Here is a 17,256-nt window from a genome sequence, read left to right as displayed (position 1 = left end):
GCCATAAATAAAGGACATTGAGCCTATAATTCGTGATCTGAGAGAAGCTAAATAAGAAGGTGAACCCAAAGAAAATCATATATAGATCCTCCTGGAAATTGGAAGCAGACAAGATCGCCGGGCAAAAGTTGGGAGCATGGGGGTGGGGGAAGGGGAATGGGGAGAGATAAGGGAGAAGGGGAGGATTGGGGAGAGCTTGGGGGAAGAAGGGTGGATATGGGAGCAAGGAAGAAGATATCTTAATTAAGGGGGCCATTTTAGGGTTGGCAAAAGACTTGGCTCTAGAGGTGTTCCCAGGAGTCCATGGTGATGTCCCCACCTAGGTCCTTGGGCAGTAGAGGAGAGGGAGCCTGAACTGGCTTTGTCCTATAGTCACACTGATGAATATCTTGAATATCACCATAGAACCTTCGTCTAACAATGGATGGAGATAGAGACAGAGACCCACATTGGAGCACTGGACTGAGCTCCCAAGGTCCAAATGAGGAGCAGAAGGAGGGAGAATATGAGCAAGGAAGTCAGGACCACGAGGGGTTGGTCCACCCACTGAGACAGTGTGCCTGATCTAATGGGAGCTCACCAAGGCCAGCTGGACTGGGACTGATGGAGCACATGATCAAACTGGACTCACTGAATGTGGCTGACAATTGGGGGCTGACTGAGAAGCCAATGATAATGGCACTGGAATTTGATTCTACTGTATGTACTGGCTTTTTGGGATTCTAGTCTGATTGGATGCACACCTTCCTAGGCCCGGATGGAGGGGGAGGGCCTTGGACTTCCCACAGGGCAGGGAACCCTGACTTCTCTTAGGACTGGAGGGGGAGGGAGAAGGGTGAGTGGAGAAGCAGGAGGCAAATGGGAAGAGGGGAGGAGGTGGAAATTTTGAATGGTATTGTTTATAAAGCAATAGAAAAAGAAAAACATAGAAAAAAATTAAAAACTTGAAAAACAAGCACCATTTATCACTTTTCTTTTTGTACTTTACTTTTATAAACATTAATTCTTTAATTCTTAAATTGAAAGTATTTTGTATAATATATTCTGATCAGTTTTCCTTTCTCCAACTCCTCTCAGATCCTCCACATCCAAATCCATCCCCTTTCTTTCTCTATCTCATTAGAAAACAAACAGGCAACAAAACCAAAAGCAGAATAGAGCAAAACAAACATTCTATTAGCAGACCGGTAGTAGTTTTCTCCTAGGTCCATGGCCTATCTAGTCTCGAGTTCTTGGCTTGCTGAGCACTGTCAGGCATGGGCTCCATCTCATGGAGGAGGCCTTAAATCTAATGGACAGTAGCTGGTTACTCCCACAGCTTTTGCTCCAGCACATCATGCAAACAGCGTCGCTGTAGATCGAGGGGTTGTTTGCCTTTCTCTTCTTCCACTAGTGAGTGCACGAAGACTATGCATCAGAAGCAAGTACCACAAACACTGAACACAGCTGGCAAGTGTTCTTCCCATCACCATCACCATCCCTATCCTAGTTAGGTTTTTATTCCTGGGAAGAGACACCATGACCACGGTAACTTTGTAAAGAAAACATTTAATTCAGAGGGCTTGCTTACAGTTTCAGAGTTCAGTTAATTTGGGGCATGGCGGCGTGCAGGCAGAAGTGGTGCTGAAGCTGAAGAGTCCTGCATCCTGACTCAGAGACAACAGGAAGTCTACTGACTCACTGGGCCACATCCTGAGTATATGAAACCTCAAAGCCCACCCCAACAGTGACACACTTCCTCCAACAAAGCCACACCTCCTAATAGTGCCACTCCCCTGAGATTATGGGGTCAAATACATTCAAACTACCACAATCCCCAAAGTACTTTCTGAAGCAGTTGCAGTTTCTCAAAGCCCACCCTGCGCCTAACTCTCCAGCTGGGTTTTGACACACTTCCAAAGCTGGTGCTGGAACTGCAAGTGAAGCCACATCTTTTCAATTTTAGCCCATTTCTTGTAATGGTGAAAACAAGGATTTTGTAGTCAGACATGCGGCTGGTTTGCCAGAAACAATGGTGTACTTTGATAACCTGCTACTTTTACATAGAATCTTCACTGAGGCTAAGAGAAGCCTTGGTTACCCACATGCACATGCGCACACACACATGTGCGTAGGTGCAAAGACCATGAGTGCGGCTTTCCTGTCTACATCACATCACACAACCATATAGAGTCACCTTGAAGACAGAATGACATCAGGAAGAATCCAAAAGGAGAGCAAGGGAGCAAGGAAGATATCTCGGTCATGGAGGGGGTTGCTGAGTAACACTGAGGACTCATGTTTGATGCCCAGACATAAAATTAAAACAAACAAAAAACAAACCACCAAACAAAACCACCTCAGGTATACTGGCATTTAGTAAGAGTTTCCCTGGGGAAGTCTATTTCTTTGCGCTCACATCTCCCCAGTTGCCGTGGTTCTAAATATAGTGGGGTTAAGGCCTCCTGGGTTTTTCCTGTCTATTTTGTTGTATCTCCAGTTCACCTCACATTTGGGCAGCCATGTTGTTTAAGATTGACAGGTGCAGCCTCTGGTGTGATCTATTTCATCATCATCCCCCAATTCAACAGTCTTTACATCATCATCCACAGAGAAAATCATTATTCTTGTATACTAATAAAATAAGAATATGCGATCCCTTCTCCTTCAGCCCACGCAAGCTTATTCCTATGTATTTGAGGACTGATTTTTTTCTTTTCCTATTAAAAAAAAATCCCCTGAAATTTTTAAGCGCGGTTGTGATATATCTTCACATTGCTTTGAAGACTGTAAATGTAAAGGCTATTGGCATAGGACATTATTTCATTTGTTTGTATCATCTCTAATCAATTCCAGCAATATTCTGAGTGTTCAGAGCATGAGCCTTGATTTCCCTGAATGAGGTCATTCCAATGTACACTACAGTATGGATGCTATTCTAAATTGTAGTGCTCTGTTACCCTCTGAAACTGTTCATCACTGGTCTGCAGAAATGCAATTTATATAACGCTAAGTTTGAATCTTGAAACATTTATTAGTTCTCAAAGGCTCTGTATGGCACAGTACTTAGGGTTTCTATTTACAATTTTACATACTCTCAAACACAATTTAATTTCTTCTTTCTCAGTTAGTTGCCATTGTTTTTATGCCCCAGCCTTCCCCCAACCACCATGTTAAATACAGCAACAAAACACTGGCCACCCTGACAAATTGTCTTTTTTCCTGACTGTATTAATTATGCTTTGAGAGACTCATATGCAGGTGAATTTATGGTAATTTCTTCTACACTGTCTACATTGAGCTTCTGTAATGACATTCTTTGATTATTGTTCTAAAGTTGCAGACATTTAACTTCAATTACATAAATACTCTCACTGCCCCCCAGCACACTTCATCATCACAACGTAGCCTATACAGATGCTATAGTAATGTCTTTTTCTGTTCAGTTTTCATTTCTCTGCAGACTTGAGAGTGACTGACGTGCGGTCACTACAGTACTGCAATGTTCAGTACGTGGTAACATACTTACCTTCACCAACAAATGTTATACTTCTGAATGTTTTCATGTCACTTCCCACTCTTCTAAAATATGCATTAGTATTGTGACCACATTCACTTCATAAATTAAAATGACCAAAAACAGACATCGGTTTCATGACACTGACACTGTTCTCAGACCCAGGACACTGAAGGCATTGTGGCCCTGAGACCAACAATGCAGCTCTTGTCCATAAAACATGCTCATTCTGACACCTACCAGTTCCTTTACTTAAGTAGGGAGGCTTAAAGAACTTCACAACACCACAGACATTGACAACTGCACCATCCTTAAGTAGATTCAGGGGTGTGTATGTATAAGGTGCTAATGGGACCTAAAGAAAGAAAAGATAGCAAATTTACCAGCCAATATTTATATTTTACAATATTATGATAACAACTGTGAATTACTAAGTTTGTACCAATTCATTTTAAAAGATTTATCCTAAAAAAAAAAAAAAAGAATGACTTTCGGGGTGGTATGATTGGAAACAATAAGGCTACCATAGATACCAACTGGTTTTCTTGAAAAAATTCTGCTCATAAACAGAAATCAACACACCAGTCTATAAAAGTTTAAACATTCATTATATTTCTTTAACAAGAAAGTACAAAAAAATTCCATTAAGATGCACAAGCTGAAGCAGTAACAGAAAGGAAATTCTTACTTTTAACTCAATTTTTCAGATCTAAGAGAATCTTCCAGATGATGATGACAAAGTGTGATGAAGCCTCTGGACACCCAGGGGGCAACCAGAGCTCTCTGCTATCGAGGACCTAAAGCTCAATTATGATGGAGCAATGTTCAGCAAAAGAAACAGAAAAGTTCTGTGCCTAAGCTCAAGATAGACCCATACGCCACCTCAATGATCTTGTTCCTGACTCTGAGATGCATGGGAAAGCCACACAGGGACATGAACCACTATCCACCTAACTGCTTACTCAAAAACCCAACCAACCAAATAAACAACAAAACACTCGGACATGATTAATTTGACAGTCCATTGAAATTAGTCAGTACCTATTTATAGAGCTAAGTTACTCTTCAATATAAATCAATAAATGGATTTTCTGCATAGTCATTCTCTTACTAACTGGGTTAATGTACTCTTGAATGGAAATCATCTAGAACATTATATATAAGTTTACAAAATAAATACAAATGAGTTAATTTTTTTCCCTGGCTGACAGCAAAATGTGACTTCCCTAAGAGGAGACTACAGAGGGTAGGAGGCATCAAAATCAGTTTGAACTTGAGACAAATGCTGTTAGGGGAGAGTTAACAGGGTAGGTAAGGGCAGTGGTAGCAAATGTGTATCAGCAATAGGTGGTGACAGGGAACTAAACTACAGAGCAAACAGAACTTACAAGCAATTGTACATAACCTACACTGGAGATCTACAAGCAGCCTGATGAGTCAATGTCTAATATCTATAACAACAGGCATGTAGTATTACAGCATCCTACCTTGTGTTTGGCTGGCAACGTGATCTCACATTCCCTTTCTTGACAGTGCCTCCTAAGGCATGCTACTGCTCTATGACGACCCCTAGAAGAACTAGAATGCTCCTGTCCAATAAGGCCTAGCAAACACAACGGCAAAGACAGAACTTAAGTATAACCAGTGCAGCTATGAAATAACATGTTATTTTCTGGCTTGAGGCAGGGTCTCCTCGTGAGACGCAGGGTGTGATGCTCCAGCTGCATTCTCTGGCATGCTGGGACCACAGCATGTGCCACCACTCTCAAGCAAGGATGATTTCTTTACTTTGTGTGGTTTCTCTGTCTGGTCCTGGCTGTCCCTAGAGTGTGTGTAGTTCATGCTGACCTCACTCTCTAATATCCACCTGTCTCTCCCTCCTAAATGCTGGGATTTAAGCTGCACACCACTCCACCAGGCTACAGAGAACTACTTTTATTATTTATTTCTGTATTTTTATTTTAATAGTCATACATGACCAGCCTCTATGGCATTAGACTGCACAGGTCTAGAAAATCACTTACCCTAAGCTCTACTAAAACATATTCATGAGAAGGCTACAGGCTTTATATTATACTATATGGTAATAAACTAAAGATAATCTGATAACATCTTCAAAAATCATTTAGCATATTGGTCATCATACTTTATTTCACAAAGACACGAAAGGCTTCTACTATGTTTTGAAGGCTTGAGAAAAAGCTTGTTATACAGTGGGGGCATGAGAATGTAAGGACTGGCGACTGAAGGTACAGTTCAGAGGGTTTTGACTGTCACTCACATAATCTGTTTAATCCCTAGAACCAACTACACAAGCAAACAATAATACAACCACCACAACTGAACCTTACAAACAAAACCAAACCTCATCCCCGAACAGTGATGTGGGATTCCCCTCTGTGTGCTGTCAATATATTTCATTACCACTGGTTAATAAGAAGCTGCTCTGGCCTATGGCAGGGCGGAATAAGGCTAGGAGGGAAATAAAGTGGAGTCAGAGAGATGCTATGTAGCTGCCAAAGGAGACAGATGCTGGAACCTTACTGATGGGCCACAGCCTCATTGCAACACATAAATTAATAAAAATTGGTTAATTTAAGATGCAAGAGTTAGTTAACAGGAAGGCTGCCTGACCTAACAGGCCAAACAGTGTAGTAATTAATTCTGTGCGATTAATTTGGGTCTGGGTGGCCAGGAACGAAAGAGCAGTCTCTGTCAGAACAGCATTATTAAAGAAAATATAGTTTAAGGCAGTGTATAAAAGTCAAGACAATATATGCCTAAAAAATGAAAATCCACCTCTCAGCAGGGCTGAGAAGAAGGTCAGCAGATGAAGCACTGGCTGTACATGTGAAAGGAATACAGCGCCCAGGTCAGTGCTGATTGAGTTTGCAGCTCACGAGTAATCACACTGCTCTGGAGGCAGAGTCAGAGGACGCTGGGAGCAAGCTGGCTAGCTGGACTAGAGTTCGCAAGCTCTGTGTTTGATAAGATATCAATGCTTCACGATATACTGTGGACAGGAATAGAGCAAGACACCTACCCATCAGTCGCTGGTATCCACATGCACTTTCTGTGCACATACAGTGGTTAAAAGCTTCCCTTACCTGCAGAAAGGACCCACACTTGGTTTCTAGTACCCATACTGAGTGCACACTGTACACCTATAACTCCAGTTAAGGAGCCCCAACACCTCTGACTCTGTGCACAGTGCACGTGAACTCAAGCAGGCACATGCACACACACAGAGACATAAGTCAGTACCAAATGCAGGTATTTCCTATATTAACTTTATCAACACACGGCATTCTTTCCAGGTTCACTCAGCTGTGCATATGGGAACCTTTCCAATGCTGCTTTAAACGTCAAACTTTTATAAAACAATGAAAATTTGGCTTAAAAAATGTATCACAAATATAAAGATTTTCATTGATACAATCTGTTACGTCATAATTTAGCACATAAAAATCTAATGTGATACAAACTGACAGAAAGCAAAAGAAAAGAATTTGCCTGTGGTTTAAACTAATAAAAACTGTAATGTCTTCATAAAGTATTTATGAAGTGCTTAGGCAGAGATATTTATAGATAATGCAGGCAACAAAACAATCAAATACGAGGTAAATATAGAACTATAATACAATATCATCATATAAAAAAGTGAAGGTATCAGTTTTCCACTGTATTGACACTACAGTAAATGTCAAGTATGAAGAAAGTTAAATTTAAAATCTATGTATCCCAAATGAAATTAAGTATCACCTTACCAAAGACATTGCTTCTGTGGAAAATCCTCTTACAGACTTATGAAAACCCTGAAAACAGAAACCAAAAGGCAAATTTATATTCAGACTATATCCAACATGACCACAGGCTTTCAGACAGCATTATATATTATTATATTCAGGCTACATCCAACATGACCACAGGCTTCCAGACAGCACTAACTATACATTTGGCAAAGCTGGAATTCTCTACGATGTTGCTCACAATTGCCTGCGATGCCAGCTGCAGGGGCTGACACCCCCACCTCCACTTGGACACATACGTATACATAATTTAAAAAGTTCTAAGAGATAGAAAATAAAGTTAATACTCAATATTTCCTCCTGCACAGAACTACACCCAGAGTTTTCCCAAATAGCAATCACTTTAACTACACATTGGATGGCTGTCAAGCTGATTCATTGTTTTGTTATCACAAAAAAACACCTCAGGGGCTGGAGAGATGGCTCAGTGGTTAAGAGCATTGCCTGCTCTTCCAAAGGTCCTGAGTTCAATCCCCAGCAACCACATGGTGGCTCACAACCATCTGTAATGAGGTCTGGCGCCCTCTTCTGGCCTGTAGGCATACAGACAGAACGTTGTATACATAATAAATAAATATTTAAAAAAAAAAAACAACCTCAGCCATATAAGACCTTTGGGATACTAAAACCTAGGCTCAACTGTTCCTCATCAAAGTCTTTATCACAGAAGTAGTTTATAACTGTGGTATGGAAGGAAGTGAAAAGGAAGAAAGAAATGGTTTATAGTCACAAAGAATAAAGTGAGAAAAATCCATTTTCCCTAAAAGAGCCAATTGGTTAACTTAAAATGAACTTAAGTTTCTATCAAAAGTACCTGCACACAGAAATCCCTGCAATCAGTGCCGAGATCTGGATGTCTAGTTTTATAAGCATCATTAATAAGTGTGCAAAGGGCATGTCAAGCTAGGGACTACTTCCAGGATGGTGGTCTCATGGCTGAACACTCAGTTTGTTGAGCACACACTGCAAGGTTCACATAGAGCCCGAATCGCCCACAACGCATTTCTCTGTCACTGAGAGATAGATACACGATCACACTTTAAAAGAGTCTCATCTCCACATGGAGTCATTCTAAAGGCAGAAACCCAGTTTAATATTTTTAAACATGTTTTTAAAATATTTTATTTATTTATTTATTTATTTATTTATTTATTTATTTGTTTATTTATTTATTTATTATGTATTCAGTGCTGTATCTGTGTGTATCCCTCCAAGCCAGAAGAGGGCACCAGATTTCATTACAGAATTACAGATGGTTGTGAGCCACCATGTGGTTGCTGGGAATTGAACTCAAGACCTCTGGAAGAGCAGTTAGTGCTCTTAACTGCTGAGCCATCTCTCCAGCCCCCCCAGTTTAATATTTTTTAATTTAAAATGTTCACCTGTTTAAGAACCCAGAAAACGCTGCTCTCACATATTCTGCTTTGGACCTCAAACTGCGAGCATTCAGGGAGCAGCAGAGGACTCTGTCTGAGGTTCCTTAACCTAATTAGAGACCAGAAGGGCCACAGACAGAAACACCCACTTTGCCGGTTATGGTAACTTCATTAACCAAGCTCAGACACAGCAGAGAGGAAGAGACTAACAACACAATGTCACACTCAAGCACAGAGGAGTTTTGTGTTATCTACTGCTTAGGGAAATTTTTTATTTATATTTATTATTATTATTTTGCTATTTTATTGGGGTAGTAAATGATTCTGAAGGGGAGAAGAGGGTATTCAGGCCTCAATGTGTCATTTTTATGGCTCATGTGCACTGCTAACATTTTTGTTTCTTCCTAATCCATCTATTATCAGGAATTCTATTTGATGAGAACATTTCAAATTTCACATGTAAATTAAAAACCCAGTTCAACTAAGCAGTTTACCCAGACTTATAGAAACAGTATTCTATCCAATAACTTTGCCCATTAAAATCAAACATGTCAAGAGGGTAAAGGTGTGCACTTACATAAACAGTGAGTAGAAAATCTTCAAATGCTGTCAAAACACCGCCGTCCGTTTTTATTACCTCTGCTTGCTACTGACATGACTCCAAATCCAGACACTGCAGTGGCGCCCAACATGGGAAAACTAGAGTTCATCCATCACTAAACACACAAGTCCATGTTCACAGCATGTTTGGCAGGCACATCTACAAAGCAGAGTCTGGTTAACCTACACTTGTTTAATGTTACTGAATACGCAAGTCAGACCACAACCTTCCTTAAGAGCCTCCTTCACTAACAGTTACAGGACAGCCACAGATGGCTGTAATGAAAAAAGCGCTAAAAACACTTCTTAGACAGTTGCATTTAGTGAGACTTCCAGAATCACAGCCTCCAATTCTGTAAACGAGCAGTGAGTGAGTCCTGTGATGAGGCAGCAGGTGACACAAGAGTAGGAGAAACAGAACTGAAACTAAATCTGGAGTGGAGACAGCAACCGAGACAGGGCTATCAGTACCCAGCAGTCAGACCTCAGAACTGATCCAGGACATCGACAGAGCACTCTGTATTTTAGGACTCCCCTTTTGTTTTTAGCTATCAGGTCATTATAATTTAATTTTATTTCATTGTCTTTTAATTCTTGTCTTCCATAAACTAAAATGACCAGGCTTTTATCTGTTGCATTATATTATTAACTTTACTGATCCAATTTTAGCAACAAATTCATAAGAGAGCTATAAAATTCCTGGGCTTCCGTCTCTTTCCACCTTTACTATGTACCAGGTGGAAGTCTTCTGTGCACTGGGCCTGAGGCCCACTTCCAGTGCGCTCTATTCTATTCGCTATGGTGAGCAGTCCCTCAATCCAGAAAGGGCTACCACCTATGTGTGGCTGAGCTGCACCTGGGAGAGGTGCAATGCTGTGAAATGCAAAGGAAAACAATCTGCGGACTAGAAGAGCATCGTTATCACTGGGAGCGCAGGAGTAGAGAAGAGCTATCCTTATAACATCTTTTCTGGAGTAGATACTAGTTACAAGTTTCTGTTTCCTTTGTAAAATCCATATGATGCAACTTGTTCATTTTCCCATGGGCATGGTATGTCTATTTAATAAAACTTAATGGCTTGAAGAAATAGACTTAGATGGTCTGAAATACCAGTGTTTTTTCCTGTTAGACTATACTCATTTGTATTTGTTTTCTTAATTAATGAATGGCTTCTCTGAGATCTAAGTTCACAACTGTGCCTTCTATTTACTTGCTCTGTGCCCTGCCTGAACTTTACAGTCTACTTAACAGTCATTTACCAAACCTAACTACTAGAAATCCCAAAAGAGAGACACATTGCAATTTTCTATCAATCTTCTTACTTGATAAATAGCACAGATACATTAGATTTCCTCAGAAAATTTATTTAAATATGTCTTTACAGTTCACAAACTTGTCTTTTATCAAGACCATACTCATATCCTGGCACAGCCATACCTGGTGGGAACAGCAAAGTGATTAAGCCAGTGTTAGGGTTCCTGCATTTACTGGCCCGTCCTGCTCGGGCTGACAATGCTCCTGCCAGGGGCACGGCAGTGACGGCACAGTAGGTACACACTGCTGCACAGCAGCAAGAAGCACACCGGGAACCGCTGCCTCAGGGGAGACGTCACAGTCCCTGGAGCCCCCTCCAGAACTGCGCACCAACTAGGACTGCCTGTATTCTCCGTGACTGCTGGTGGACCACACTGCCCTCCCCTTATCCCAGCCCTTCCCTAATAAACCCCTGCGTGGTTTTGTCGAGCTCTGCGGTTTACTTCTCATGGTCACAGAGAAACAGTAGCCAGCACAGCCGTGTGACAAAGATCCGCAAACCCATGCCATTTTTGGTTTTGCTTTCCACAGGTTGCATGCTTGGGGGATTTTTAATATTTATACAACCTGGGAAAACTGGATTGATGGGAAATTTCTTATGAATCATTAATGCCTCCTCCCAAAAGTACTGCTGCTTAGCTTCCCCAGGGAAGTCCTGAGCACAGCACTCCTCCCACTCACCCACCTGAAGGTCTCCTTATGCCCTGGAGGCTGTGTCCCACAGAAAGCAGCCAGATTCTCTTTATGAGGCTCTGAGATATTCTCGAAACATCTCCTGGACTTACTCGGGAACAATACAATCAGAACACGGTGCAAGTTTCTTCCTATTATACACTCAGGAGATTACACGACATATACATCGACAAAGTTAGATTAGCTGAAGTTACCGCTGCCCTACACAGGGGCTTATCCTGGTGGGCAAAAAAAATGGTGTAGAAAGATGATAAAAGAATGAGGTGTCAGGACCTCCCTTTCTTAGAGTTAACTCCAACACAGCCACTATGATGTCATATGACCACACAGCAGAAGAATGACAGAATTAAAGATACAAATGAATCCTCTAAGGATATGAAATGCAATCCTTTTATTGTGCTAAAAATTGAATAATTATAGCATCAGCACTGGCCTGAGGATTTTTCTTGGGCCTATTGACAACAATAATACAGTGCTTTGGATATAGCAATCTACCTGGGCTAGTTTATAGATTTTCTTTCTGTCTAGTGTCCTTGAAGCTACAAGATCTGCCTAGAAGTTGGGCTGTGATTGATGCGGGAAAATGACTGTAAAAGATAATTCTGTCCAAAGATAAATATGGTATATGGATATTAGACATTAACTAAATGATAACCATGCCACAATCCATCCCCAACTCTACCCATAAAATCTCCCAGGGAGATCCTTGTGTCCCCTAGTCCCTTCCACAATCCCCAATCTCTTGGGGAAGGTGAGAACGAAACAGGAGGACTATGGGGAGAGACGGGAGAATAAAGAAAACCGATAACATGCTCTGTCATGGTTTAGTAATGATAACTAAACGTAGATATGTAAAAGGAAGTTAAACATGTGCCCAGGGACAGAAATGATGGGATCTGTTTTGGAACAACATGAAGTTATCCCTGATCACAGTACTCAATTTTGTACAAATAAGGATGTACTCTGACTGCCAATTAGTAAGGCTGTGAGATTTCCCCAATATCCGTGGCCTGGCTCAACTTTCCTTCACCTACTCCTTGCATCCTCTCTGGAACCAGTAAACCAACAAGGTCAGCTCCCAGCAATATCCTATACTATTTCTTATAATTATTTATTTCATTGCTCCTCTCCTATATGACATAAACTCCAGGAAGCAATCATTAAGTCTGACTCACCACTGCATGCCCAGTGCTAACCGCAGTGTCTATTGTACTGGTGGTTGTAACAGCTGAAGTTCACAGTCTGGCTCCCGTCTAAGCCAATCACAAGCTTTATAGTTATCATTTTTTAAGATTTATATATACAGTGTTCTGTCTGCATGAATGCCTGCAGGCCAGAAGAGGGCTCCAGATCTCATTACAGATGGTTATGAGCCACCATGTGGTTGTTAGGAATTAAACTCAGGACCTCTAGAAGAGCAGTCAGTGCTCTTAACCTCTGAGCCATCTCTCCAGCCTCCAATTAAAGGCTTTACATGAGATGGGTTGGTAGCATCTAAATGTCCAAAGGAGTCCTCCCAGCTTGTCAGGATTACTTGAGCAATAATAGAGAATTCTCCCTACATGAAGACACCTATGTAAAAAGTTACATATTGAAGCCAAACTTTTAACAAAGTTACTAAGGTGATTAGTTCACGACCATTAAACTACAAACAGATAGTGCAGTTAGCTACTGCCACAGCCTGGATTATGAGTTGAAAGGTGAAGGGGTCTAGCAAGCCCAAGCATGGCAAATATGTCACCTGTGGGTTTTACCTTTTACCCTTCTCTCCCATTCCTCTGCCTGGCTAAACCATTAGATTACAATCCTAAAGCTAGCCACCAAGGTCCATTCCATTATTTGACCACTTCCTCCTCTTGAGGCTGACTACCAACATCCAGCTATTAAAGCACTTAAGTCCAGCAATCAGAAGCCCCTCATTTGGCTATCCTAATTAACATGCCCAATCAAAACAAACCAACAGCATCCTAACACGGGGTTTCTCCTCTTCCCTGTGTAAACTGCCATTTGCCTACAGTCTATCACCTCTCTACTCAGAGGAAGTCTTTTGCTCCTCAGATCAAATATTCCTTCCCTCTCTCACTTGTCCCCCTTTTCTCTTCTCCCTAATCCTCTATCCCCTATCTTTGTCTCTTATTACCTGACCTTTATCCCTCTAGGGCAAATAAACCTCCTTTGTGTTGAAATCTTCGTCTTAGGGCATCTTGTGCCAACTTCAAGGTTCTTTCAATAGGAATCTCACCTATTAATGAAATGAAAGGAGGCTTAGGGAGACACTGCAACAAGCTGTTAGCAAAGGAACAGCTGCTTTGCTTTATACAGATATTGTCTCCACTGTGAGGAGAGCATTATCTATTAAAGTCACCCATATGTGTATGTCCTTGTGAAACACACATCTGAAACGTTATCGGTTTCTAGAGGACAAGTTAAACGCTAAGTCAATATACCCAGTTCAAGTAAATATTAAGTCACCTGAGAAAAAACTGAGGACCTAAAAATACATATGGTTCATGACTTGATTTCTTAATCCTTACTTAAGATGCAAAAAGAGTGAAGTTAATCAGTTTCTCCAAGCTTTGTTTCATTTAACAGTATATCTTACAAAATCAAAGAAAATTTGCTTTTAGGATCCCATGGCAATTGAAAAAGGAAGGAAATCCCAAATGTGGAATGAAAACCTCATCAACTAGGACATGCCAGTCAACACCTAAGAAACAAGCACAGTCTATCTCTGCTCCAGCCTGGCAGCTTAAAAAATAGTTATCTAGTCAAAAGTACAGACAAAGTGTTTCATAATTCCTTCTGACTCTCACGCATAAGAAAATCTCTCTCACACACACCATGGACTCTGTCAACATCCACATGGGTATCTGTTTCATTTATTGGAAAAAGTTTAAAAGTCGATGCTCAACAATACTCTTCCACATTACATTCCAGAACTTAACATAATAACAGAAACTGATAAGACAGAAACGATGAGAACCTTATTCCTTTCTAGTCTCCATAAACCAGTTGTGGTGGTACACACCTTTAATCCCAGGCAAAGGAGGCAGATCCCAGGCATGTTCCAAGACACCAGAGCTATACAGGCAGATAGTATCTTTTTTTTAAAAAAAGTAAAACAAAACACACAAAAAAGTTATCATAGATTACACATAGTCTATGTAAATAATGCACAATTCAGAAGAAATAATAACAGCAAACAGTTCGACAACCTGCAAAATTTCAAAACTTTCCTTGACCCATTAAAGGAGGTTCAGGATAATAAAACTACCATAGAGTAAAGGAAAGATACTCTTCAACGAGACGTGCTTCATCTAAAGCAAAAGGCAGACACTGCCTAGTACCTGAGAGAAAATTTATGGAGCGCTTTTTAACAGATTTTGGGGGCCAAGAAATGGCTTTAGAAAAATACAGGGCAGGCAGGAGCTGCTAAGCGCGGGGATCAGTCATGCAGAACAAATATGAGGAATAGGGAAACAAGCCTGTGCATTTGGTGAAAACCCAGTGTGGCTGGAAAAGAGAATAGAAAGAAACAAAACCAAACCCACCTTCTACTCCTCTTTGGAAAGGGACAGAGGAGCAAAGCCCAAGACGACAGTTAGAGGCAGGCCAAGACGGTCCCATACCAAAGTCCTCATGAACATATCCAGACTTGAACTCAGGGCTTAAATGTGAATCTCCTCTCATCTTGCCCAGAACATACGGGAGTTACAGACAGTTACGCTTCCTGAACTCACTGACTCTGTAGTCTAATTGACCTCCAAGACCTTTAACTCTTGATTTTTATCTCAAGTCTGAAAAACTTGAAAGTCCAGCTCATCTCTCATAATCTAACCATCAAAACAAAAATTCTCTAATGTTCATATATTAAAGTGCTACTGTTTCTTATTAAAATCACTTTTAGGTAATTAATATCACCTTTAGTATGGTGACTAGATTATCTTTGTACCTCAGAAACATATTCTAGTATATCACAAACAATAATTGTTTGCTAAGTGAAAGTTGGAAAATCATGAATAAGCATTGAAATATCAAACTCAGTTGTAGTGGCAAAAATAAAAACCTACTTTAAGTGCTCTCATAAAGATACTAAATATAAAGTATGTGCATAGATTTTAGGAGGAAAATGCAATCTGAGTTAACTTACATGGATATACATCTTGCCATATTCACTTCCCTGCTACACAGATCTAAAACCGAGTTTCTGCAATTTACTCAGTGGCTGAACTTCCGCAATCCCTTAGAATTCCTTTATTAGTTGAAGTGGCAAAAATCCTGCTTTATAATGATGTCCAAATAACATTCAAACAGCAATAGAAAATTCAAGCCGATAATAGCTGCTGAGGACACAGATTAACATTTTATCCAAAGTATAGTCCATAATTTTCCTTAAGTGTCTTTGACATAATTTTGGTTTTGCTTTCTTTAATACGTTAATTTCAGTGTTTGGGTGGAGGTAATAGAAGAACATACAACTTTACAAGTTTACAGCTATTATAAACACATAGCACATGTCTAAGGGGCTGAAAGAGAACTAACAACTCTTCACTTAGCTTTTGTATTAAAAGTACTCCTAAAACCCAGTTTTAAGGTCTGTAGCCCGGCGCAATGGTTCACGCCTTTAATTCGAGCATTAAGACTCAAAAGAAGGGGCTGGTGAGATGGCTCAGCGGTTAAGAGCACTGTCTTCTCTTCCAAAGGTCCTGAGTTCAATTTCCAGCAACCATATGGTGGCTCACAACCATCTGTAATGAGGTCTGGTGCCCTCTTCTGGCCTGTAGGCATTCATGTAGACAGAAATTGTATACATAATAAATAATTAAAAATATTAAAAAAAAAAGAGTCAAAAGAAGGTGGATCTCTGTGAGTTCAAGGCGAGCATGGTCAGCATAGACGATTTCAGGACAGCAAAAGATACATAAACACTCACTCAAAACAACAACAAAAATCTGTGATAAGTCTCACTAACTTCACCACGGTACGGTATTTTAAAATATACAGACAATGGACGGAGCTAGTTTGGTTTCTGTTATGTAATACCCTTGGCAAATTCTAAAATGTGCATGCACCTTGTACCAAAAGCTTCTCCTCGAACTCGTAAGTAACCTAGAGAATCTTTCTTCTGAAACCTTTGTCAGAGGCACCCACCAACATCACTAACATACGTGGGGACGCACCTCCCAAACCAGTCAGCCCCTGGGCGGGTACCTGGAGCCCCGCCCCCATGCTGTGCTCAGCGGGCTAACGCTGCCAGCGACACACAACGCATTTTCTGCACACTATCCCAAAGGTGAAGCTAAACAACCCGGTTACATCACCCAGGGCCCTACCAGCCGCGAGACCAGCATTCGCTGACCAACAGGACATCCGGAAACCTGGCGACTGTTTCAACCGACACAGCCGCGACTTCAGAGCGCGCCCGAACACGCGCGTGCGCACTGCACTGGCGCGTTCTCCCGGAGTCGCAGCGCTGACGAGCTAGGGGGCGGGGCCTCGGTCGCACCGCGAAGCCCCACGCGCGCCTGCTCTCCTCCACGCCTTCAGTGGATCCCGGGGACACACGGGAGAAACATCATAAGAATTAGCTAGGCGTGTTCTTGCTTTTAAAGAGATCCACAGCGGAGCACCGGGCTGAGCTCCCAAAGTCCGTTATCATAGTGGGATGAGGGGGGCTCCCACTGAAAGAGCTGACCTGAGCTAAGGGAAGCCACCAACTCCAGCCTGACAGCGAAGGAACCATTAGGGGACCAAACTAGTCCCTCACAGTTGTACGTCTGGGGCAGACTGTGGGGCCACTGACAGTGAGACCAGGATTTATCCCTACCGCTTGTACTGACTTTTTCCACATTCTCTTTGGAGGGATACATTGCTCATACTAGATATAGTGGGGAGGGCCTTGGTCCTGCCTCACAGCAATGTGTTAGACATTGTTGACTCCCCCATGGGCTGGGCTGTGGATGGGTGT

The 17,256-nt window shown here is 41.4% G+C and overlaps 1 protein-coding gene across 10 annotated transcripts in view; it reads right to left on the bottom strand.

Annotated features, from left to right (window-relative positions):
* LOC126494060 (protection of telomeres protein 1-like) overlaps positions 1 to 16,740 on the bottom strand; it is a 54,206-nt gene extending 37,466 nt beyond the window's left edge. For 5 of the 10 annotated variants that reach the window (XR_007589919.1, XM_050131275.1, XM_050131282.1 and 2 more), the window contains exons 1-5: positions 16,622 to 16,719; positions 14,317 to 14,388; positions 9,259 to 9,441; positions 7,264 to 7,311; positions 3,737 to 3,851 (exon numbers count right to left, since the gene is read on the bottom strand). Coding sequence is in view for 9 of the 10 variants with exons in the window: in XM_050131275.1 (XP_049987232.1) it covers positions 3,737 to 3,851; positions 7,264 to 7,272 (124 nt within the window). In the remaining variant the exon portion in view is untranslated. Of the gene's footprint in view, positions 1 to 3,736; positions 3,852 to 7,263; positions 7,312 to 8,119; positions 8,287 to 9,258; positions 9,442 to 11,280; positions 11,507 to 14,316; positions 14,389 to 14,839; positions 15,632 to 16,621 lie in introns of those variants that run through there. The other 5 variants (XM_050131279.1, XM_050131277.1, XM_050131278.1 and 2 more) reach the window with 5 other exon arrangements.
* Between the last annotated feature and the right edge of the window lie 516 nt (positions 16,741 to 17,256).

This window comes from Alexandromys fortis, unplaced genomic scaffold (assembly GCF_014885135.2).
Source record: "Alexandromys fortis isolate MF-2015 unplaced genomic scaffold, M_Fortis_MF-2015_v1.1 scaffold_364, whole genome shotgun sequence".
Classification (NCBI taxonomy): Eukaryota; Metazoa; Chordata; class Mammalia; order Rodentia; family Cricetidae; genus Alexandromys; species Alexandromys fortis.
This window is presented reverse-complemented; position numbering and strand designations above follow the sequence as displayed.